Here is a 23,018-nt window from a genome sequence, read left to right on the forward strand (position 1 = left end):
GAAGGGTCCAGAATAGGTCATGTCAATGTATGTGCATGCGTGTTTGTGCGTGTAGCATGTGCACATATGCCAAGTGGGGGACGCTGACTTCCACTGTAATGACTTTACTTTTTCCTAAACAAAGGTGAACAAACATGTCCCAGGTCCGGGGAGATGGCGGTGGGCGCTCCCAGCCACACGCGAGGAACAGAGAAAACGGCCACTCTGCAGTCCGCGGAGGGTTTGAGTCTGCACTTTATTACTGTCACCGGAAGTCACCACCTTCACTTGGTTCATCACAAATGGACGGAGGTCACAGAGGAGGGAGCCACGGGCCACGGGATTCACTTGAGAGGCTTAGCCAGGTGGTGGGGGATCCAGAGATGGGCCCGGGATGGGGACCACCGCTCACTGCACACACACACACGCACACACACAGATATATTTGCAGAGCCTTATATTATACATCTTATATATAGAAAATATATATATTTATACTATACACAGGCAGTAACGCTGCAGGAGGGCGGGCACCGGGGGGCGGGGAGGGTCACGTGGAGGCGCAGCGCAGGGAGCCGGCAGGACCAGCCCATCCTCCCACACACTCTTGAGAGGGGAGCTCCCCTTCGTGCTCCTTAGAGTCCTGGGGTCTTAGTTCAAAGTTGGGGGCCCCTAGAGGGTAACAAGGGGGGGTTCTTGGTTACATGGGGGAGGCCTGGGACCCTGACAAAGTCTTTGAAGATAAAGGGTCACCTGGGAAGGCTGGAGGAGGAGGGAATGTCGTCTCCATGTCACACCCCAGAGCAGACCGGGAGCCACGCCCAGGCAGGCGGCCCGGACCCGGAGCCGCAGGCTCTGTCCTGACTTTGGCAAGTCACTGCCTTCTGGCCGACTCTCGCCTGGAGGGTCCATGCAACTCTAAACGCGTGTGGAACCAGTCTGCCCGGCTGTCTGGTGCTCGATGGGAGAAGAAAACCCAAACTCTGCAAGGTCAGGGGCATTTCTCCAAGGAAGGGGCATAGGGAGGGAAGGGGGATACGGCTGGGCCCCGGGGGTCCTCAGTGGACAAAGAACAGCTTCCCCAGCTCCCAGGAGGGGAGTCAGGAGCCGCGGTCCCCTCCATGCACCCACACCCTGCCCTCTGACACCTCTGGCCCCGTTTCTCAGCTCCACCGTGGGCCGGCCCCTGTCTGATGGTGGCAGTCTGGGCTGTACCCCAGGACCAGTCAGGAAGGCTGCGGCAGGAGTCAGGGACCCCCACTCCTGCCGGGGTCTTGTAAACGCTCCCAGCCCAGGCGGCAGGGAGTCTGCAATGAACACCCAGGGGCCGGCTGACGCTGCAATGTGCCCTGCCCTCCAGCCCGCACCATCTCAGCGGGGCTCACCCGGGGTCTCCCAGTGCCCGTCAGGAGGGGCGGCTCCCGGTGGGGAGTGGGAGTGGGGACAGACGTCTCACCGCCTCCTGCAGGGGCTCAGAGCTTCTGCCAGAAACACCTCCACCCCCTTTCCTGGTCCCACACCTCTGGGGAGACGGCCCTTCCTCAGATGCGGAGGCTGGTCTGGGGTCCTCTCCCCGCAGTGCTGCCCCTGGGGAGGGCGTGGACAGACCTGAGTCCGAACCCATGCCCCACTGCTACCTCACACTCCCCGAGCCTCGGTTTCCCCTCCGGTTAAGTGGGGACAATGCTACTTCTCTGGCCAGGAAGTTCCTTCTCCTTCCCTCCCCGCTGTGTGACTCCTCCGTCCTCAGGACCCTCCCGGGGGCCTCAGCCCCTCGGGCACCCGGGTCCGTGGGGGGCCTAGTGCTCGCCTCAGGGCGGCTGTCAGCTGCTGTCCCAGCGCGGGTGCCCCAGAGCTGCCATCACCGCCTGAGGGCTCTCCCGTGAGAACAGCCACACCACTTCCCACTGACCGAGGCTCCTCAATAAGGAGCCCACCTTGTGGGACCCCCCCCCCCCGTCTTCCTCGTACACCGGGGCACCTGCTGCTCTCCTCCGCGGCCTGCGGTCCCCGGGCCTCCCCGGTCATCCTGGGCAGCTCGACACGGCGGCAGCTCTAGGCTGGCCATGCGGGCCCAGAGTCCTTGTTCTCTACTCAGCGCCCGCAGGGAGCGCGCCCCTCGTGGGCCTCCTGACGGCCAGGGGAGGGCCCCTCCTGCCCGTGGCTACAGAGCCCCCGGCCCCTGGCTGGCCCCAGAGGAGGGCAAGACCATGTCCCAGCCCCGGTGTTTCCTGGGAGGTCACAGGGCGGGGAACGGGCCACCTGCTGGGCAGCTGGGGCCAAGACACCCAGGCACCCGCCCAGCTCTGCCCCGCGCTGTGGCCTTGGCCAGGCGCTCCCCTCCTGGCCTCCCCCCGCCGTGGCAGGGCCTTGGCCTCTCCTCGGGGCAGGGGCAGGGGCAGTGGTCAGTCCTCCGGGAGCCACGGAGAAGGTGCAGAGCCCCCCGCAGGCACACACAGCACAGTGGTATGCAGGGGACTACCCCCTGGAAGGGGCCGGGGGGGACATGGTGAGGGGCCGGGAGGCAGGGCTGTCCAGTTGGGAAGAGCAAGGGCGGAACAGGCCCCCAGCTTTCAGCAGAATTGGGGTGTCTCAGGGCGAAGGTCCCGGGGCCTCCCGGAATAATGGGGCACCAAGCACTGGAGCCCCAGGCTGGGGGGTGGGGAGGCCGGGACAGGGGACGGCAGGTGCCTGGCCATCAGGCAGCCTCGGCTCGGCCCCAGCTCCATCACTGGCTTCCTGAGTGACCGACGACTGACCTTGACTTCTCTGGGCCTCAGTTTCTACAACCACAACCACAGACAGCCCCATGCCCCTCGCGGGCTGCTGCGTCACACCCAGCAGGGGGTGGCCCTGGGGTCTTGGGGGTCTTCAGTCACCCTGCAGCCTGACCTTCCCAGCGTCACCCGTCACTCTCACCTTTCCTACCGCTGGCACGGAAAGGCCCCCCCTCGCATCCCCTCCCCCTCCCCGGACACCACTTCTCTCACACCCGTGCGGAGCACGGGCTCCGCACACAGTAGGTGCTCCATGGATGCTCGATGACACAATGGATGAATGCAAACACCTTAGGCTCCTGCTGGACACACACATGTAGACACACACCCTGCAACTCCCTCCTGCCCCTCCCGCCCCAAGCCGCCCTGGGCCTCAGTGGAGCGACTGGGAGGCTGATGAGGTGCTGGGCAGGGCAGCCTGGGAGGGAGGGGCGGGGCGTGGGAGGAGGGGGAAGGGGCAGTTGGGGCTGGGGCAGGCGGGGACTGGAGGGGGAGGAGGAGGAGGAGGAAGCGGTCACTGCGGCTCAGTAGCCCTGCGACTGGTAGCCCTGGGGCTCGGCGTCGAAGGCGTTGGCTGGCTGCTGGTAGGTGCCTCCCATGCCGGTGGGATCCGGCTCGGCGCTGGGCTCCACGTAGGGGGCGTAAGGCATGCTGGAGTCCTGGCTGGGGTCCATGTAGTCCTGGGAGAAGAGGGCCGAGTCGGCGCCAATCTGGTACCGCTGGAAGGCCAGCACAGCCTGGCCTGCCTGGGGACGAGGGCCGGGGGGACAAGGACAGGAGGGAGGGGGAGGTTAGGGGAGAGACAGACAAGAGCACGCGGTTAGTGGCGGTTAGTTCACCAGACACAGGCAACAGAGGGTTAAATATCCTAAAGCACCAAAGACGGACCAAGGTGACCGATGATGGAAGGGAAGCTGTCCAGAACCACATCGTCCAGAACTTCAGAAGTCACCCGCCCCGTGGCCCCCAAACCCAGAGGTCGCTCTGGGCCTCCAAAAATTCTAGCCTCCGCCGCGGTGTGCTAAAATGGCCCAAAGGCCCACGACTTCCTTCTCGAACTGTGTCCTCGAACTGGGGCTGTTAGGCGGACCGGGGAAAGGAAGTTTCCTGGCCGGACAGGGGACTGCTGCCATCCCCTAAGGCGTCCGGCTCTCTTGCAGCTAGATGCAAGCAAACAACTAAGTTCTGGCCAAGAGACCACCCCAAGGTCTTCGTTCACCTTTGACCTGATGCCTGGAATACAGATGTGATGGCTGGAGCTCTAGCTGCTAAAATGGACCATGAGGTCCAGGAGCCACGCTGTCGGGATGACAGAGGCCTGAGTCACTAGAGACTTCCGGAGCCAGCCCCTACGCCAGCCTCGGTCCGTCTTCCCAGACGTGGGCTTCGTTTAAACCACTGTTATTTGCGGCTGAACCTAATTCTAATGGAATCCACGTGGTCCGACGCATCTGGGAAACTGTTAAGCAGAGTACGTTTCAGGAGCAAGGACCTGTCAGAGCCTTACCATTTAACGTACGCTTGGATTCCCAGGGGCGACACTACACACCACATTCACCGACCTTCTTATGTGACCACTGAAGCCCTTTTTTTTCAGGCGGGAACAACTTGGCTCCAGCACCCACGCATAAGTGGGGAGTTATTTTTCAGTAAAAGCAACTATATTGTCATTGCGGACAATGACATTGACCACACCGAGCTAGGGAGTAAGTCACATGTCACTGTGAAGTAGTTCACAGGTTTACACTGAGACCTCTCAGTCTCTGCAGCCAGGTAACCGGCCTGGGATGAGAACCCACATCCCCATTTCTGAGCTGGGAAGACTGAGGCCTAGAGAAGGGAGCCCTCAAGGCAGGATTAGCGCCAGAACACAGACTTGAGCACAGGCCTTCCCAGGCCACAGCTCCTTCTCTTGGTCAGCCCCCTGACAAAGCACCAAAGGGCCATCATGCAAAGGGTCTGACGCAGGTGCTTGGTGTTTAATTCCAGAAAGTTCCAGAAGCCCAGTGACTAGGCATTAACTTGCGGTTTGTGTCAGTGGAGAAAGGTCCGAGGGGCAGCCCTTCCTGGGACGTGGCTGTTGACAGCAGTGTCGGGGGCCTGGGAGAGGCAGGCCGGGAGGAGCCGGCCGAGGGAAGCAGGGGCCCTCCTGTATGTTCTGTGTTGGAGTGGGGTCCTGGCTGCCGGCCCCTCACACGCAGGAGCCTGAGGAGCAGGGAGGGGGACAGCCCCCTCTGGGGTGGCGTCATCGGCAAGCTGGCAGGAGCACGTGGAGAAGGGACGGGTGAGTCCCTGAGAAGCATCTGCAGACCTGGCTCTCCGGGAGCCCGGCTCGCCTGTCCAGGCTGCTCTCCTGCAGGGAGACGGGCCTGGAGCCACGGCCTCTGACCACAGGCGCCTAGTGCGAACAGGGCACTCCTCTGCCCTCCGAGCCAAGCCTGCTCGCCATCCAGGTCAAGGGGCCCCCGGCAGGGGCACAGGAGCGCCTGGGCCCGATGACTGGGCTGTGGAGGGGCGGCGGGGAGTTCTGCTCGGAGCCCAGAAACCTGGTGTCCACGTGCCTGCTCCTTCAGCTCAGGCCCACAGTAGGCCTCTCACTGCGCCATGAGCAGCCTGCACTCACACGTTCCCGGTGCCAGGAGGCTCCCTCTGCGCTCTGCTCTGGGGCCTGCTCATGCTCCGTCACCTCCTCAGCTCTGCAGAGCGAGGAGGGACAGGTGGGTTCCTGCCCAGGCAGCCGAGGGCCCCACGGAGGGAACCTGTGCAGAACCGGAGGCCACCGTCCAGCAGCACAAAAATTCACCACATGAGAATCACCCCAAAGTCAGACCGTGGACGTGTCCCTGCCTCCCTGGGCAGAGTGAGTGAATACATGAATGAGTACATGACTTGAGTGAATAAATGAATGAGGGAACAAATGAAGGAACAAAAGAACCCACATTTATTGAGCATCTCTGTGCCAGCCTTTGTTTCATCCACATAATGTCCCTGAGAGATTGGTCCATTTTCACTCCTCAGTCCAGGGAATCAGACGGAGGCTCAGAGAGGTGCAGGGCTTTGCCCAGGGTCACACAGCACATGAGAGCCGATCAGGACTGGAGTCCTCTGATGTCCTCAGCCAGGCCTCCCTTGGCGGCCAGCCTCCACTGGGGCTGTAAGGTCAGCCTTCAGGCCCTCTCACCGTCGCGGCTCAGCACCCCGGCAGCCGGCACAGGGGCCGCGGCCCACCCTCTAACGGCCCATGGCGGTCCCCTGAGGGAGACTGCGGTCTGGGGTCTCCCCTGCCCTGCACATGGGCTCCTGGGGCCAGGGGCCCCTCTGCCTCATCACTAGGCACAAAGCAGCTGCTCAATAAACGTTTACTGAGTGGATGAACACAAGAAGAGTAAACAAAAGAGGTAACGGGGAAGTGGTGGGTCTTGACTGGCCTCTCGAGCCAGCCCCCTGCTCTGGCGGCCCTGGCACCCTGGCCGGTGCAGGCGGCAGCTGCCCACCCCCCGGCCAGGGGCGGGACCCGGGGCCCCCGGCTCGGGCGCCGGGCAGGCCTAGGGCTGTGCCGAGCTGGGGAACAGCGTGTTGTACTCCTCCTGGAAGGTGAGGTCCTTGAACCTCCGCACGGCCAGGGCTGCGCTCAGGCTCTGCCAGGAGAGAGCGGGGGTGAGGCCGGCAGGGCGCAGGCTTCAGCGGCCACGGTGCCCATCGCCCTCCTCTGCGAGTTCAGGGTCCCATCGCCCACTCCTCCACCTCAGGGCTTGCTGCTCCCTAGCTCTTCGCTGCAGGCCAGGGGGCTTCTCTGTCTGAATTCCCGGGGTCACCGGGTCTTTCCTCCCAGCCTGGAGGTCACAGAGGTCTGGAGCGGCCACAGCCGGCCTGCTGGGGCCTGGACCACACGTCTCCCCTTGCAAACTCTAGCTCCCAATATTGCATCAGGCGAGGGGTCCCCTGAGAAAGGAATACCCGGGCCTCCACCAGAGAAAGAAGTCGCCCAGGGCAGGCCAGGAGGGTGCGGCGTGGGGCTCCTCCCTGCAGAAGGCTCAAGGTCTGGGAGAGGGGGCCCTGGGGTGAGGGCGATGCGAGCCGGGCATGCGCAGGAGATGAGGGAAGGGGTAAGAGAATGAGGCTCCAGGCCATCTTGCTGTCTCGCTGGTGGCGCTCCCGACCCCGGGGCTCAGAGCCCACGAGGGCTGTGTCCGGCCAGGCTGCGCAGAGACAGCCTCATGACCTTTTTCCTTAACGCGATACAGTGCCCACATGCCCAGAGCAGACTCACATAGGAGCTCCGAGCCTGGCTTCTCTGGAAAGCGGAAGTCCTGGCCCCTGTAGGGCCCTGCCTACTTCTGAACAGGAGAGGGTGCCCATGGGTCAGGCATGGACATGCCGCCTGGCCTGCCAGGGGGGCACCTGAGCTGGCGACACCCTTCCCCCAGTCTAACGGCCCGATTTTACGGATGGGAAGACAGCAGCCCGGAGAACTAGAGGCTGCCTCCAAGCCTGGGCTCCTACCCAGCCTAAGACCTCGGAGCCTCACCCTGCTGAGAAGCCTCAGCACTGCCGCCTGTTACAGAGGAGAGAAGACACCCACCCAGCTACCGTGGTGGCGCTCCGCACCACGCAGGGTCTGCCCTCCCCCCCCCCCCCGACTGTCCTCTCTGGCAATGGGAGCCGTCTCCTTCCTCGGGGGCAGCCCGGGGCGGAGGGCAGAGCAGGATGGAGTCCCTGCCTTGCTGGCAGCGCAGGCCGGGGCCTGGTGGCAGGTGGCACTCACCCACGTGAAGATGGAGAAGAAGGAGAAGGCGATGGCGGCCCGGGCTGCGTCGGTCCCCTCGTTGAGCGGGTTGTCCTTGGGCTTGGAGACCTGCCACTGGTTGGCCAGGTAGCAGAAGCCCACGAACCAGAGGAAGGCCCAGAAGGCTGGGGTGTCAGGCGGAACGGTCCCACGTGGGGAGGGGGGGTTAGGTGGGAGAAATGAGGAACCAAGGAACAGGGGGAGGTTCAAGAGCACGTCTCCCACCCCCGAGGGGGGCAGGGAGGGGAGCACAGGGAAGGGGGCCGAGCACAGGGAGGTCAGTCACGGGAAGGATCCAGCGAAGGCCCAGGGAGAGGCGGGCAGGGAGAGGCGGGAGAGAGGGGAGGCGGGGAGGGAGGGACAGAGAGAGAACGTCCATCAGCCGGGCCGGCCTTTCTCTACCTCGGCCAAGCACAGACTTCCCGGCTGCCCCTGACTGGCCCCTGTCCGCCCAAGGCCTGCAGCTTCCGGGAGGAGCGCCCCGACCCCCATCACCCCTGCCTGCAGCCCCCCAGAGGTCAGGGCGGGGGAAGGGGCGGGGCTAGGACAAGTGTGTGGCTCAGCTCCAGCGGGTCTGAGCCTCACCCTCTAATGCGCTTGCAGCCTCACAAAGTCCCCGGGGGTCCGTCAGTGAGGGGCCCTGGGAGCCGAGGTTTGGGGAGCTCGGCAGGGGAGCCCCACAGACAAGACCTGTGGTGCCCAGGCCCCTCCAGAGAGGCCCGAGCTGCTCAGAAAGCATGGGCGCCCTGGAGCCCCGCTCCGCCCCGCCCACAGGCACTGCTGGGCACCCTGAGGCTCGGTGGGACCCAGTTTGAGAACCATGAATTTTGTTCTAGTTCCTTCAGGTCTAAGGGCCCCCAGACCAGCCGCCAGGCCCATCCTGAGTCCCAGGCCGGGAAATGGAGGGAGGTCCTTGCCACAAAACCGAGGCCATGGCCTTAGGCTAGCGAGGCTGATGTCTTTCTACTGACGCTCAGCCTACGCCCTCACCAATCAGATTCTCCAGACTAGAGGGACGGGGGTCACGGTACGTTTCTGAAGGGCAAGAGCAGCAGGCCACCTGGGCTCCCAGCTCCAGGGTCTGACCCTCCCAGGCCACCTACTGTGCGCCAGCGCCTTCAGTCACTACCCTGTTTAGTTCTCAGGGGGCCCCCAGGGCGGCGGCCATGGGCTTTGCAGGCCAGCACCGGCCCCACGCTTCCCTGCGGGCCCCAGCCTGTCCCCGCACCCGCCTGGGAGGGGTGCGAGGGGTCAGCGGGCCGGGGCCGGGGCCGGGGCCGCCCTCACCCGAGACGCCGATGTCGGACAGCACAGCCTTCTTGCGGTCCTTCACGCTGCTGATCTGCGGGAAGTAGGCGTCCAGGGCCAGGTAGAGCAGGCAGGTGACGAAGGCGAGCACGCCCACCGTCACGCCGTAGCTGCAGGCGTTGGGGTTGCGGTTGTAGATGCAGAACTCCTCGCCCTCCGCGGGCGTGTTGAGGTAGCCCTCGTTCACGATGGAGCCGAACACCACGATGGAGAACACCTGCAGGGCAGGGAGGGCGGGATGGGGGGCGGTCCCCACCAGCACCTCTCAGCCTGCCTGTCTTCAGAGGGAGGCCCAGAGAGGGAGCGCGACCGACGCGGGTCACACAGCACAGGGCAGGGTCCATGCTTCCATCCTCAACCCCAGATCTGAGGACCCTTTCACTGCAGATATGCTCCCCCTACCCCCCACTACCACCATCACCCTTCCCCCCTCCCCGGGCCAGCCAGGTCCTGAGAAGGCCTCTTGGGACCTGACACCGAGGTTCCTCTGAGTCTGGACCAGCCTCCCAGAGCCAGGGGTTTCCTGTGCTCCTGGGCAGGGAACCTGCTCGGCCTCCACCCCCATCCTGTGCACCCCTTCCCTCCACAGAGGCCCCAGGCCCCACCTGTCTGTCCCTGGTCCCACCCTCCCCTGCTGTCCAGGCCCTGACACGTGCAAGGAGCGATGAACGGAGAAATAATCCTGGCACAATCCCGCCAATTCCAGGGCAGCCTGCAGCACCAGGAGTGAGTCACCTGTGGCCCCTCACTTAACCCCCATCAGGTCCACTTCAGTCTGGCCGGCAGCCAGCTCAATGGCCCAGGACCCCCCTTCCGGTACTCACACCTGGTCTGTGTGCCGAGCCCAGGGCACCTGCCACAGAACACGGAAAAAGTGACGGGACCTCATTCTGTGAGTAAGCTACCAACTCTGGCTCTCGGCCCCTCCTGCCTGCTCCCTCCGACGGGCGAGCTGCCTCCTGGGAAGGCCTGCCTGGGTAGGAACTGAGGGTCAACAGCCAGAAGAGACCTGAGCCTCTCAGTCCCACAGCCACAGAGAAGTGAGTCCTGCCAGCACCATGTGAGTGAACTTGAACATGGACCCCCCTCAGGCGTCAGGTGAGGCCACAGCCCTGGCTGACACACGGAGCTATGACAGATTGGAGGCGGGGGCCCCTTGCTGAGAAGAGCAGGCTGGGAGGGGCTGACGGTCAGAACAGAGGCTGCGCGTTCGGTCCCTGCAGGCTGCAGGCTGGGCCGGACGGGGAGCCGCACCTGAACCAGGCCTGAGTCTAAGCGGAGAAACTGAGGCTCGGGGCAGGGAAGGAGCGCTGCCAAAGGCACAGACCAGCCCCTGTGGCCTCCCGGACGCCCTCCAGGACTCTCAGCTCAGCTGCCCACGCCCTGCGTGGAGGGGGAGGCCTGCACCTCGGTTTCCGCCCTCCCCCTGGCGGCCCAGGCAAGACAAAGAGGGATCCCTCCGGGCCCTCAGTGACTCCTAATTAGCCCCCGAGGGCCGCGTCCTTATTCTCCTGTTACCGCTGCTTCCGGGAGCCTGCTCGGTCCCGGGGCTGGTTAGGGGGAATCCGATCCCAAACCCGAGACTGAATCCACGCCGGTGCCTATGGCCTCCGGTGACTGGCCAGACCTGCAGGGCCAGCCAGGAGCACACAGCTGCCAGGGAGCACCGGACACTAACCAGAATGGAATGGGGCGGCAATGGTGGCAGCGAGGGGAATGCATGCTGACTGGCGGTCTGCTGCGGGCCGCAGACAGGAGTGCGGGAGCAGGGAGGGTGCGGGAGGCCGCGGGTCGCTGGCAGGCACAGGAACACCTTCCCTGGCTGCAGAGAAATGCTCACACACACACACACACACACACACAAGGCCCGTCCAGGTAAACCAGCCACGCCAGGCTCTTTGTACTCTGCCATCTCTATAATCCAGTCCTGGCACTTTTTAAAAATGGATTCCAGCTGGCACCTGGAGCAGAGCTGTGCCCAACTCAGAAAAACAAACTGGAACAAACTGTGGAATCTCAGAATCTCAGGATCTTGGACCATTGGATTCAGGGATGGACAGAAGCAGAAAACCGCCAGCCCCCTCCGGGCCTCTCCTGCCAGCCCCCCCGCAGCCTTCCCCAGGGCTGGGGCTGCACTGCTGCTCCCCCCTCCCAAGTGAATGCCCCTCCCACCTTTTTCACCTTCCAAAGAGGCGACTCCATCTCTCCCTGCAAAACGCCCTGGGAGGCGGTGACCACCTGCCACCTCTGGCACCCCTCCTCCCCAACCCTGACCCGCACACACTCCTGCTGAGACTCAGTTACCCGTGAGTCTCCCCCATGAGCCTCTGCGACAGCACACAGCCCCCCAAGGGCCTGGCATCACTGGACATGGATCACAAGCCTCTCACCTAACCCTCACCCAAACCTCTAACGATACAATGAAACCTAAAAGCCCCCACGAAACACTCCCAGAGGGAAGCTGAGGCTCAGAGAGGCCCTGACTCTGGGGTCCTGTCCCCAGCCCCGTTCCTGAGGGGAACCAGGCCACTCAAGGAGTGAATTCCAGACTCCAAACTCCAGGATCAGCAAGAGACCCCGGAGGCCCTTCTCAACTGCAAAACCTCCGTGTGCGACACCGCCTCCGAGAAGCCCTCCAGACCGGACTCCCAATCCACCATATTCTCCGTTTATTTTATTGACGATGCCGTCACGTGACTGTATTCTGTATTGTGCTGTTTGGTGGTTCACTTGTTGGGTGTACGTCTCACCCCGGAGCCAGGCGGGGGCAGGGGCTCCGAGGGGAGCAGGGGGTGAGGCTGACGGGTGAAGGAGGCACAGGCAGCTCGGAAGCCGGGAGAGGGGAGTCCTCTCTCCGCAGCACCCCTGGCTGTGCCCTCACCTGCACACCTGTGACCACGGGGAGCGCCCTCCCTCCCTAACCAGCGGGCTGCCCAGTGCGGCTGAGCCTGCCTCCGGCCAGTGTCCCCCCGAGGGCCTCGTCCTGCCTCCTGCCCCGGGGCAGCTGAGGGAAGGAAGGAGCCCGTGCCTTTGAGGAATGAGTCAGACTGCCTGGGGCTCCCCTTCCCGAGATGGGGCCCTGCCTCCCAGCGTCATGTGAGGAGAACGGCTGAGCACGGCAGGGCGCGTGACGGCACCGGGCAGCCGCTCGGCTTCCTGAAGAGCCTCCCGGGCGAGGAGGGCCGAGGAGGGCCGAGGAGGGCTGAGGCCAGGCCGAGGAGGGCCGAGGAGGGCCGAGGAGGGCCGAGGAGGGCTGAGGAGGGCCAAGGAGGGCTGAGGCCAGGCCGAGGAGGGCCGAGGAGGGCTGAGGAGGGCCGAGGCCGGGCTGAGGAGGGCTGAGGAGGGCCGAAGAGGGCTGAGGCAGGGCTGAGGGCCGAGGCAGGGCGGGTGGGCCCCGGGTCCCTTCTCTCCTCCCTGCCCGCACCGCCTCCTGCAGCCTCGGACGTGACCTGCTGGGGATTAGGCTGTAATCCTCCCACAAGCTGTGCCGTCCCCTCTGGTTCTCAGCGGTGGGGGCAGGGAACGGGCTCCTTTGGGCAGGGGCCTGGTGAGCGGTCCCCCTGACCTCCTCCCCCACCACCCGTCCCCAAAGTGACCTGAAGGCTCCCCTTCCCCCCGCCCTGTCCGCACCCTCACCCCCGTGGCTGGGTAACAAGGGGGTCACACAGCTGAGCCTTCCCAGGCAGGACCTCCGTGCGCCCGGCCTCCAGGGGGAAACCGAGGCTCGGTGGGTCCCGGCGGGGAAGAAGGGTCTGCTCGTCCTGGCAGTGTCTGCCTCTGCCGCGGCCCCTGCATGCCTGCGACTGCTCCTGATTCCTCCCCCACAGCCCAGGTCTTCAGAGAGGGACTGGTCCCAGGCCCTGCCTGGCATTCTAGTTTTTAAAAAGATATGTCTTTGCTGATTTTAGAAAGAGAGAAACATTAATGAAAGAGAGAGGGGAACATTGATGAGAGAGAGAGAACATTGGTGATTGTCCCCTGCATGACCCTGACGGGGAACCGACGCCAAAACTGGGCCGGGGCCGGGACCAGGAATCAAACTGGCCACCTTTCGGCGCACAGGCCCCTCACCCGCCCGAGCCACGCCGGCCAGGGCCTGCCTCAGTTCTAGGAGAAGAGGAAGACACAGGCGGAAAGCCCTCTGCTGAGTCCTTCCGGCCAGCCGCGCGGAGCCGGAGGGCGGGGGGGAGTTCAGGGGGAGGTGACGCTGAGCTGGGCATTCAGGGCTGGGGGAACGGGGGGAGATGAATAGGGACGGCGGGGGAAGGAGGAAGGGGGAGCAGTCCGCCCCATGTGGAGGCCTTCCGGATGCCAGGCGTGGTCTAGGCCAGGATGACAGTGACTGACCTCTGACCTGACAGACCGGTCCCTGCAGCCTGTCACTGCTCTCCTGGCCTCTCGGCCTTTCCATCTGCCTGGAACTCCTCCCCTCGCTGGCCCACCCCTCTCATCTCGACGACGACGACACCACCACCACCATCATCATCATCATCATCATCATCAATCATCATCATCATCATCATCATCATGGCCCATCCCTGACCGAGTGCCTGCTCTCTCCGTACTTCCCCTGGCTTCTCTGCACGCAGCACCCTCCCCCAGAGCGGGCACCTGACCGCCCTCCCCCAGAGCAGACACCAGCACCGCCCTCCCCGCTGGGTCCAATGGGAGGACACAGCCCGCCCTGCTTGCCAGGTGCGGAGAGCGATCCATCCACGACGGCAGCCAAGGGGTTTGGCAGGTGAAGGTCACGGTGCCGGCGAGCGGGGGAGAAAGCCTGGCAGTGCGTGGGGAGGACACCGGAGGGGAGACCGGAGGTGGTGGCCATACAGCCTACAGGACCCGGGGATGGTGAGGCGCGGAAATGACACGTGTGTACGGTGACGGGAGAGCCAGCGTGGGGAGGGCAAAGCCGGGGTGGAGAGGGAGGGGGAAGGAAGATGGGAAGGTTATTGGTGAGAGGGCGGAGTCTAGGGACAGGGAGGACCACCTGGGGGAGGTCAGCGTGCACAGCAGGAGGGTCAATGGCTCAGAGGTCCCAGGCCCAAGGACCACTGATGGCGATCAGGTAGGCGATCAGGTAGGCGATCAGGTAGGCGCGGGGGTCGGGGTAGGCAGGGGAGAGGGCTGGGAAGGCAGAGGGGTGGGGAGAGGCAGCCGCCTGAGTGTGTGCAGCCACGGGAGAGAATGGGCAGGCCCGGGGCACACCTGGCGAGTGGCTGAGGCAGCTGAGGACAGGCTGGAGGGAGGCGGCAGCCAAGGAAGTGAGAGGCCCAGAGGTAAGGAGGATTATGGCTCCGGTGCTGCAATGACCAGGAAGGAGGCCGAGGCGGCACTGGAGGGAGCGGGCCAGGGCAGGCACCGCGCAGGGGGGAGACGTGGCCGGGGCTGGCTCACCGGAGGGACTGGCCGGTCTGCGCTGGTGTGAGACTCCCATCTTGGGGGAAAGATCGGGAAGCTGCCTCCGGGGCCGTTCGGAGGGCGGGCACACAGGCCCAGTCCCCGCCCCCCAAGAGTCACTGGAGGAGTCCCGGTCGTTGGGGCTCCTGGACAGTGACCTTCTAAGCAGTCTGGTCTGAGAGCTGCCCCTTCCCCAAGCCCTCTTCCGCACCCTCTCCTCCTGCAGAGAGGAGCCGAACAAAGTCCATGCTGAGGGGGGACTCCCCTGGAAACACAGGCCCCACTGACACTGCTCTGCCCACGCACGTGAGCCTGGGGCCCAGGCCCCCCCAAACATTGGGGCGAGGGGCGAGTGGTCCTTAACGTCACTTCTTGGAAGACCAAGCAGTCCTAAAGTCACCAGCCTACAGTCCACCGGCAGCAAAGGGGGCTCTCTGAGCATGCGGAGGTTGGGAACCATCAGCCACATCCAGACCGTCCCTTTCCCACCTGACAGGCGGGGAAACTGAGGCCCAGAGAGCCTGGCATCTCGCTCACGTCAGCGGCCAGTCCGGTGGGAGTGGGTGCAGCAAGCGCCCGCCCTGCCTCTCCTCCCCTGGACAGACAGCTGGCTCCTCCGTGACAGGCAGGGTGGCTCCCTCGCCAGTGCTGCCATCTGCCCTCTCCCTCCCCCTCCTCCTCGGCTTTAACTCCTCTCTGCCTTTCCCCCGGCCTTTGTTCTTCCTCTCCAGGCTCCGGCCAGCCTGCCGGCCTCACAGCCTTGCACAAGCAGACCCGGGCGGGGACACCTGGACGCAGGAAACTGTGGCCCTGTCCTTGAGGTCAGGGTGGGGTGCGATCCTGGCCACGCCAGCTAACGTCCCCGACCTCAGCTTTCACCTCAAGTGGGGGCCGCAAAGCCCACTGGACCGGGACGTATGTGCCCAGGAGGAGTGGGTCGTATGGCAGCCCTTTATTTTATTTTTAAACTTAAAAAAAATATTTTTTAATTGATTTTTTACAGAAAGCAAGGGAGAGGGAGAGAGATCTAGAAACATCGATGAGAGAGAAACATTGATCAGCTGCCTCCTGCACACCCCCTACTGGGGATGTGCTCGAAACCAAGGTACATGCCCTAGACTGGAATCGAACCTGGGACCCCTCAGTCTGCAGGCTGATGCTCTATCCACTGAGCCACACCGGTTTCGGCGGCAGGCCCTTTAAATGTTTATTCCTACAAACCTTCTATCTGTCCCCACACCCAGGCGCCGCACTCCCATGTCACACATTCACAGAGGCTCCCAGGGGCTCCCGTTCTGGGGGTCCTGCTCTTGAAGAGAGCTCCCTGGTCCCCCCGAAACTCTCCCAGGCCCCCCGAGCTCCTGCGCTGCCCGGGGACCAGGGAATGCCAACACGCCTGGCAGAATCCTATCAGCCAACATCTCCAGGAGACCACCCTGCGCTGACCCCACCTCCGGCCTGCAGGATGGACCCGCCAGGGCTCGGCGCGGCGGGGGGAGAGGTGAGAAAGGCTCCGTGCTGCCGGCGATGCCGCCAGAGGCTCCGGACCTCCCTAGGGACTCGCTCTCTGAGGGAGGGACAGGGAGGTGCCGGGGAGAGGACAGGTTGGACAGACCACACATTTCCTGCCGGACACCTGCCCAGAGCCCTCTCCTCGGCACGCTGGCAGTCACAGGGAGCTTCCGAAACACAGCTCTTCTCTGCTTAAAACCCTCATGGCTCCCCAGGGCCCTCGGATCAAGTCCAGCTCGTGTGCCTGCCCCCCGAGGCCCTGCCTGGGCTGTCTCCCCCTACTTGCCTTTTGACTCATTGTTCTCACTAATATACCGGGGCCCCCAAGACCTCACCATCATTTCCAAAGCCCACTCAGACCTCGAGCACATTCTGCTCCCCTCCCCACTTCTTTATCGGAATCAGCTCGGGAGCCACCTCCCCCTGGAAGCCCTCCATGCTTCCACCAGCAGAGGTAGCTACAATCCACTGGATTTTCTGTAGCGCCCCAGGCCTCCGAGACTGTGCCTGTCCACTCAATCCTGTTCTCACTGGACTGAGCGCCTATCCGGTGGGACACAGCCTGGCACTGACGGGGACCTGGCACACGTGGAACAAACGAATGAAGGCTGGAGGCTCTGTCCCCACTGGGACCCCTGAGGCTGATGACGAGAGCGCGCCATCCAGTCCGGAGCTGGGACAAGGGGTCTGGTCTTGAAGCCGCTGCGTTTGCAGAGTGAGGTCAGCTTTTACTCTCAGTGTTAACTGTGATTATTAAGGGGTGGGGTGATGAAGACAAAGGGTGTAAAGTCTCCCCGATGAGCTGATGAGCTGCCCCTTGGTGCCCCCAGACCCAGGCAGGGCAGCCACGGGGAGTGTGTACTGAATGGGGACCCCGGAGACTGGCTTCAAACTGCGCCCGACAGTCCGAGCCTGGAATGGGCAGACACGTTCCCTCCACACTGTGCCTCGCTCCTGTCTTCTGGGGGAACCACACACCCCACTTACAGAACCCCCAATGCCCCGAAAATGGCAAAGCCTCAAACATTTTCTTGCTTCATGTTGCCAAGACAGGGAATGCACTTAAAACGCCCTCTCATCTACCAGCACCAAAATCCCTCCCCACGGGAACCCCTGACAGACTAAGAATTCTAAACAGAAGGTGGTCCCTCACGTCAAACCGGCCAGTTCCCTGCTGGAGCCCCGTTTCCCACTCGGCTCCAGCAAAGAGGAGCCCCTACAGGCAGAGGGGGCAATGGGGCACAGGGGTGGGCACAGCAGGGAGGGGCAGCAGATCCCCTGCCCCTGTCCCCCAGCACAGCCCCATCTCCCCACAGCCTGGTTCAGAGGCAGCAGCTCTGGGCTGGCCCTACCCACTGTCCCAAGTCCGCCATCCCCCTCCCCCAGGGCAGGGCTGCTGGAGGGCTCACCAGCTCTCCCCCCACCTTTACCGACATGGAATTACCTGACAGGTGTGGGGGGGGGCGGGGGAGGAGGGAGGGGGGGCACAGAGGCAGAGGGGAGCTGAGACAGGGGGTCCTGGGGCCTGCTTCTGCCCCAGCAGGGCCTGGGGGCTCAGAGGGCTCAGGTTCCAGGGCGGGCCCAGGTTTGGGGAGACCCTGAAGCTTAGATGGTTTGGGGACCTCTTTCAGAAAAAGATTTTCTTACAGATATTACAGAATGACCCGCCCACTGCTCACAGGGCCGGCCGGCGCCTCTGCCTCCGGGGCTGCGGGAGCCTAGGCCGCACAGGAGTCCTGGGTAGAGTGGCCAGCAGGCTGGGTTTGCCTGAGGCTGGGGGCTCCCAGCACCTGGCACTGCCAATGCCAGCAAACCGGGAAGGACTGGTCCCCCTGCCCTGGGGCACAGGCTTCGTTAGTGAAGATGGAGCTCTCCGCCCGGGGTACCAGGGAGCAGGAGGGGGAGGGGCATGCTCCCCAACATACCAAAAAGACTGGAAGACATCCCACCAGTGTGGCTCAGTGGGTTGGGCGTCTGGTACACTGAAAGGTTTCCTGTTTTGAGTCCTGGTCAGAGCACATGCAGGCTAGATCCCCAGGGGGTGTGTGTGTGTGTGATCGATGTTATGCTCTCACATTGAAGTTTCTCTCTCACTCTCCCTCTCCCTTCCTCTCTCTCAAAAAATCATTTAAAAAAGGAAAAAGGCTGGAAGGAGACAGCAGCCCCACCCTAAATGGTGGGATTTCACATGGTTTCTTTTCTTTCTTTTTAAACATAGTTTATTGATTTCAGAGCAGAAGGGAGAGGGAGAGAGAGATAGAAACATAAATGATGAGAGAGAATCATTGATTGGCTGCCTCCTACACCCCCCCTCTACTGGAGATCAAGCCTGCAACCAGCCATGTGCCCTTGGCCGGAATCGAACCTGGGACCCTTCAGTCCTTAGGCTGACACTATCCACCGAGCCAAGCCAGCTTGGGCACCTGATTTCTTTTTTCCAAATTTTTCTTCATTGTGATAAAACACACATAACATACAGCTTACCACCTTACCTATTGTTAAGTGTACAGATCAGTGATATTAGTATATTTAAACTGTTGTGCAACCATCACAAGTGATTTTTATATTTTCCTATAACTGACAGGTTTCACTTTTATGACCAGAAAGAACAATTATAGCCGAAACCGGTTTGGCTCAGTGGTATAGAGTGTCGGTCTGCGGACTGAAAAGTCCCAGGTTCGATTCCGGTCAGGGGCATGTACATTGGTTGCCGGCACATCCCCGGTAGGGGGTGTGCAAGAGGCAGCTGGTCAATGTTTCTCTCTCATTGACGTTTCTAGCTCTCTATCCCTCTCCCTTCCTCTCTGTAAAAAATCAATAAAATATATTTAAAAAAAAAAAAAAGAAAGAAAGAAAGAACATTATATTTAGGCAGGCCGGTGCGGCTCAGTGGTTGGGGTTCGGTTCTATTCGGGTCAAGTCCCATGCCTGGGTTCCAGACTCCATCCTGTGTGGAGTGTACAAGAGGCAGCCGATCCGTGGTTCTCTCTCATCATTGATGTTTCTAGCTCTCTCTCCCTCTCCCTTCCTCTCTGAAGTGGATAAAAATATATTTTTAAAATAATAGAAAAAAAGAAAAAGAATCTCTATACAAAGGCATCAGGGTGAGGAGGCTGTGGAGGCAGGAAGATGTGGGTTCCGGTTCTCCATCTCCCACCGACATGCTCAGTAACCCTGGCTTCCCTGAGGCCAGGTTCTCCCAGTGTGACACGGCAGCCGCAGGGCCCACTGGGTAACCTCCACAGGCCCCTGCACTTGGCAGTACTCATCCAAAGTTACCTTTCCTTCCTCCTGCAGGGAATGTCTTCCCCGCACCCCAAGGTGCACATCTGCAAACCCTCCTCACCCCGCCAGGCCCGAACTGGCATCCCTTTCTCGATGAAATCTCTCTGATTCCCGAGGCAGGCAGGACACCCCCTCTCCTGCTTTCACCCCTCGGCCTGAGGGTGCCTGGCTCACCCCACAGTGGGGCCAAGGGCTGCATCTGAGTCTGAGTCACCCGCCTTCCCTCGGGGCCGGCAGGCTCCATCACGCTTTGCTAAAGGAAGCCGTCACAGTCAGCAGTGACCCAGCAGGCGACCTGCCCAGCCCCCTCCCAGGCCAGGGGCACGCAGCCAGCCCACCTGGCCCAGGTCACGCCTCGAGCTCCACCTTCGCCAAAGGCCAGCTGGGTCTCTGGGGAGGGAGGCTGGCAAAGGCGAATGAATTCAGTGCCACAGACCCTCCTGGGTGTGCCAAGGGTGCCAGGCCCTGTGCCAGCACCAGGGAGCCAGAGAGGAGCAGTACAGGACTCCCCTGGCCTGTCAGAGCGGGTCCCCGTAAGGTGAGCAACTTCCTGGGACGCAAAGAGGTTTGAATGGGTTTTCGACCAAAAAAAGGTAGCTCCACGGGACCCCAATGTGGCCCTGAGAGCCCAGGAAAGGAGGGAGCTGGAGCCCCCAGGCCTCGCTGGCTATAGGTGCAGCCCCCTGGGGTCCCCGACCAGCACCTCGCACCCAGGACCTCCTGTCTGGACGCACAGGAACTGTCCCCGGGCCGAAAAAGCAAGACCCTCTAGTGAGGGCGTCCGGGCACTGGCCAGCCAGCCCTGGGCAGCCCAGGTGCCTCCCTCCCCGACCTCAGCAAGCCCTCCTGCCCCGGGTGCTGCCGCAGCCCTGGCACCCCTCCCCGGGCCCGGCCTCCTCTCCTCCCTCTCCGTCTGAACCGGGACCCCACGCAGCCCTCTGTCCTGGGGTGTCCGGCCCCCCCACCCCCCAGGCTGAAGGCCCAGAATAGGCCCTTCCGCTCTCACTGCGGGGAGGGGCCCTTCCCCAGGGCCTCCCCACCCCAAGGCACCCAGGTGCGTGGTGGGGGGCGGGGGAAGGTGATGCAGGGATTCCCGAGCTCAAGGATGCCTCAAGGAGGCTCCTCCCAGACGGGGAAACTGAGGCCGCGGGAGGAGGGGACCCTCCGGCTTCAAAACGTAACCCCAGGCTTCCCTCCTGGGCGGCTTCCAGCCCAAGGTCACGCCGCGCAGGAGAGGCGGCTCCCGGCATCTGGCTCCCGAGGCATCGCTCCATGGAGGCCCGTCCTCTCCCCTCCGAACCGGCCCGCGGGCGCGGCGTGCACCCCGCCGGAGGGAGGCTCCCCGCCCTGACCCGCCCCCAAAAAAGGCCCCTGAAACCCGGCTCCGGCCCCGCGGCCACCGGTCCGCCCGGGCGGCCGCGCAACCCGAGCCGCGCGCCGCAGGGCCGCGGCCTGGAGGTCACGGCGGCGCCGGGGGCGGGGGCGGAGCGCACGGACTGGGGTCCCCCCGCCCCGGGAAGAGGGGGCCCGGGAACGGCGAGCGGCGAGTCCCCCGGCCCCCGCGAGCGGCGAGCCCCCCGCCCCAGGGCCCAGGAGGAGGAGGGAGGGGCGGGCACCGGGCGCCCCCAGAGCCGCTCCCCCGGGGGCCGCGGCCCTGCCCAGGTCCGGGGTCCGAGGTCCGGGTCCGCCCGCGCCCGCCGCCGCCGTTAACCGCGCCCCCGCCCGCCCGGCCGCCCCCGGCGCCGCCCGGCCCGCCGTCCTTACCCAGGACACGACGCGCAGGATGGTGTGCGGCTGCCGGGCCAGGGTGAGGGGGTCGAAGGCGCCCCCGGCCTTGCCCGCTCCGTACGCACCCCCTTCCATCGTGCTGCACCCGCGGCGCCCCTCGCTCCGCGCGCCGCCGGCCCTGCGCCTGCGCGGCGCCCCCGCCCGGAGCCCGGCCCGCCCGCGCGGCTCCGCCAGGGGGCGCTGTGCGCGGGCTGAGCGCGCCCCGAGCGCCCGGCGCGGCCGTCCGCCGCGGGGCCTGCGGGGGGCGCGCTCGCTCGCGGTGACCTCCTTGCGGGGCGGGCGGGTGGGGAGGAGGTGTGTGTGCAATAGAGGCGGGATGTGTCCCCCCGGGGCTGTGGGGCTGTCTGGCCCCCTCCCCCATTGCACCCCACCCCCCGCCCCAGCCTGAGGCTCTGGCTGACACCACCCCCTTATTTTATTTTTTTATTTTTTTTAAGCTATCCTACCACCTCCCTTATGTATGGGCTTGTCTCCTGTCGCTCTGTCTACCTCTGATGTAGGAGAGGCAGGGACGGCGCTCGGCCTCCCCCGAGGGGCTCTGCACATAGTAGGTGCCGCAGGAGGATTTCGGGGACGAATGAATGAGCTGCGAAGGACTAAGTCTCCTCTCGGAGCCCCCTAGCCCCGCTCCACGGAGGACCCGGCCGCCTGGCTTTGCACTGACGTCATGCGGGTCCCCGTGTCTGCGCTCCCCCCACCCCCCCAGCCCCGGGCGCAGAGGAGGAGGCTGAGCGGGGGCCATGCATTCTCTATGGACATCTCCCCACCCCCGCGCCCTGCCCTGTCCCTTAACCCAGGAATGCCGTGTGTAATGATTTGTTCTTTGTCGTCCCCCGGGGGCCGTAGGTTTGGTCTTTCGTGCTCCCCGTGGTGGCCGAGGGCGTGGCACACAGTAGGTGCTCAGTAAATGGACCCAGTGCCCCTTACCCCACGGCAGCCCAGGCTGGGGCTCTAGGTCTCAGGGAAACCCAGGCTGGGGGCGCAGTGCGGGGGGAGGAGCCACCGTCCAGGTGTGGCCCTTCGCGGCCTGCAGTCCTGGGGCCTCTCTCTGTGCCGCCAGGGAGCCTCCGGGGGTCCCAGGAGCAGGTTGGAGGGGGGTATCTCAGAGGTGTTTGCATCCTGCCTTCTGTGATGTCAGAACACCAGAGGAAATGCGTAGTGGGCGTGAGAGCGCCTTATGTACATTTAAAAAAGTAATCCTCACCCGAGGATAAGTTTTTATTGATTTGAGAGAGAAAGGACAGAGGAGAGAGAGAGAGAAGTGAGAAACATCCATGGTCTGCCTCCCGAATGAACCCCGATGAGATACCAAACCTGAAACGTTTTGGTGCACAGGGTGACCCTCCCACCCACTGAGCCACACCAGCCAGGGCACATCTAGAGCTTTCAGACATTTCTGGTGAGAATACCACAATGGGACAGCCACCGAGGAAAACACTTCCTTATGAAGCTACCTGTGCATTTACCACACGCGTCTGCAGTTGCTTACCTCGGTACTCACCTTAGAGAAATGAAAAGTTATGTTTACACAAAACTGCCTGCAGTCATATTTACAGCAGTTTTTATTTTATTAATAGCCAAGACCTGTAAACAACTCCAACGTCCCTCACCTGGGAAATGCATACATAAACTGTGAACGGCCATGTAGTATAGTAAAATGCTAATCAGGAATAAGGCACCAAGGATGGATACAACATGGGTGGACCTCAAATGCATTATACTCAGTGAAAGAAGCCAGACTCGCCGAAACCGGTTTGGCTCAGTGGATAGAGTGTCGGCCTGCAAACTGAAGGGTCCCGGGTTTGATTCCGGTCAAGGGCATGTACCTTGGTTGCAGGCACATCCCCAGTGGGGGGTGTGCAGGAGGCAGCTGATAGGTGTTTCTCTCTCATCGATGTTTCTAGCTCTCTATCTTTCTCCCTTCCTCTCTGTAAAAAAAACCAATAAAATTATTTTTAAAAAATCAATAAAATATATATATTTTTAAAAAGAAGCCAGACTCTAAAGACTGCAGATTGCATGTTTCTCTTCATGTGACATTCAGGTGAAAGCAAGAGCATAGGGAGAGAAAACAGGCCAGGGGCTGGGAGGGTCTAGGAGGGGGCTGACGTGACAGGGGAGGGTGTGGAATTTACTTCTAAGCAGCATGTGAAATGTAGAGGGGTGATAGAACCATTTTATCT

General features: G+C 62.9%; 1 protein-coding gene across 4 annotated transcripts; it reads right to left on the bottom strand.

The window, feature by feature from the left end:
- Nucleotides 1-218: 218 nt before the first annotated feature.
- Nucleotides 219-20,994, bottom strand: SYNGR1 (synaptogyrin 1). Of its 4 annotated transcripts, none has more exons than XM_036456013.2 (4): nucleotides 20,812-20,994; nucleotides 8,830-9,067; nucleotides 7,522-7,667; nucleotides 219-3,436 (listed from the first exon to the last, which is right to left on the bottom strand). In XM_036456013.2, exons 1-4 carry the CDS (start codon nucleotides 20,908-20,910, stop codon nucleotides 3,281-3,283), a joined length of 639 nt encoding a protein of 212 aa, XP_036311906.1. In that variant the 5' UTR covers nucleotides 20,911-20,994; the 3' UTR covers nucleotides 219-3,280. The 4 variants fall into 4 exon arrangements, with proteins under 4 accessions (XP_036311906.1, XP_036311905.1, XP_045443432.1 ...); XM_036456012.2 differs by having other exon boundaries at nucleotides 219-3,502; nucleotides 20,812-20,991; XM_045587476.1 differs by lacking the exon at nucleotides 219-3,436 and adding an exon at nucleotides 4,987-5,109.
- Between the last annotated feature and the right edge of the window lie 2,024 nt (nucleotides 20,995-23,018).

The sequence above is a fragment of the Pipistrellus kuhlii genome, unplaced genomic scaffold (genome assembly GCF_014108245.1).
Source record: "Pipistrellus kuhlii isolate mPipKuh1 unplaced genomic scaffold, mPipKuh1.p scaffold_m20_p_3, whole genome shotgun sequence".
Lineage (NCBI taxonomy): Eukaryota > Metazoa > Chordata > Mammalia > Chiroptera > Vespertilionidae > Pipistrellus > Pipistrellus kuhlii.

Excerpts from the sequence above, each read along its gene's own strand:
- SYNGR1 (XM_036456012.2), bottom strand. The coding sequence starts at position 20,910 with ATGGAAGGGGGTGCGTACGGAGCGGGCAAGGCCGGGGGCGCCTTCGAC. Across the intron at positions 7,668-8,829 it reads GTCCGACATCGGCGTCTCGG|CCTTCTGGGCCTTCCTCTGG; the intron begins GTGAGGGCGGCC and ends CTGACACCCCAG. Across the intron at positions 3,503-7,521 it reads TCTTCTCCATCTTCACGTGG|GCAGGCCAGGCTGTGCTGGC; the intron begins GTGAGTGCCACC and ends CCTCGTCCCCAG.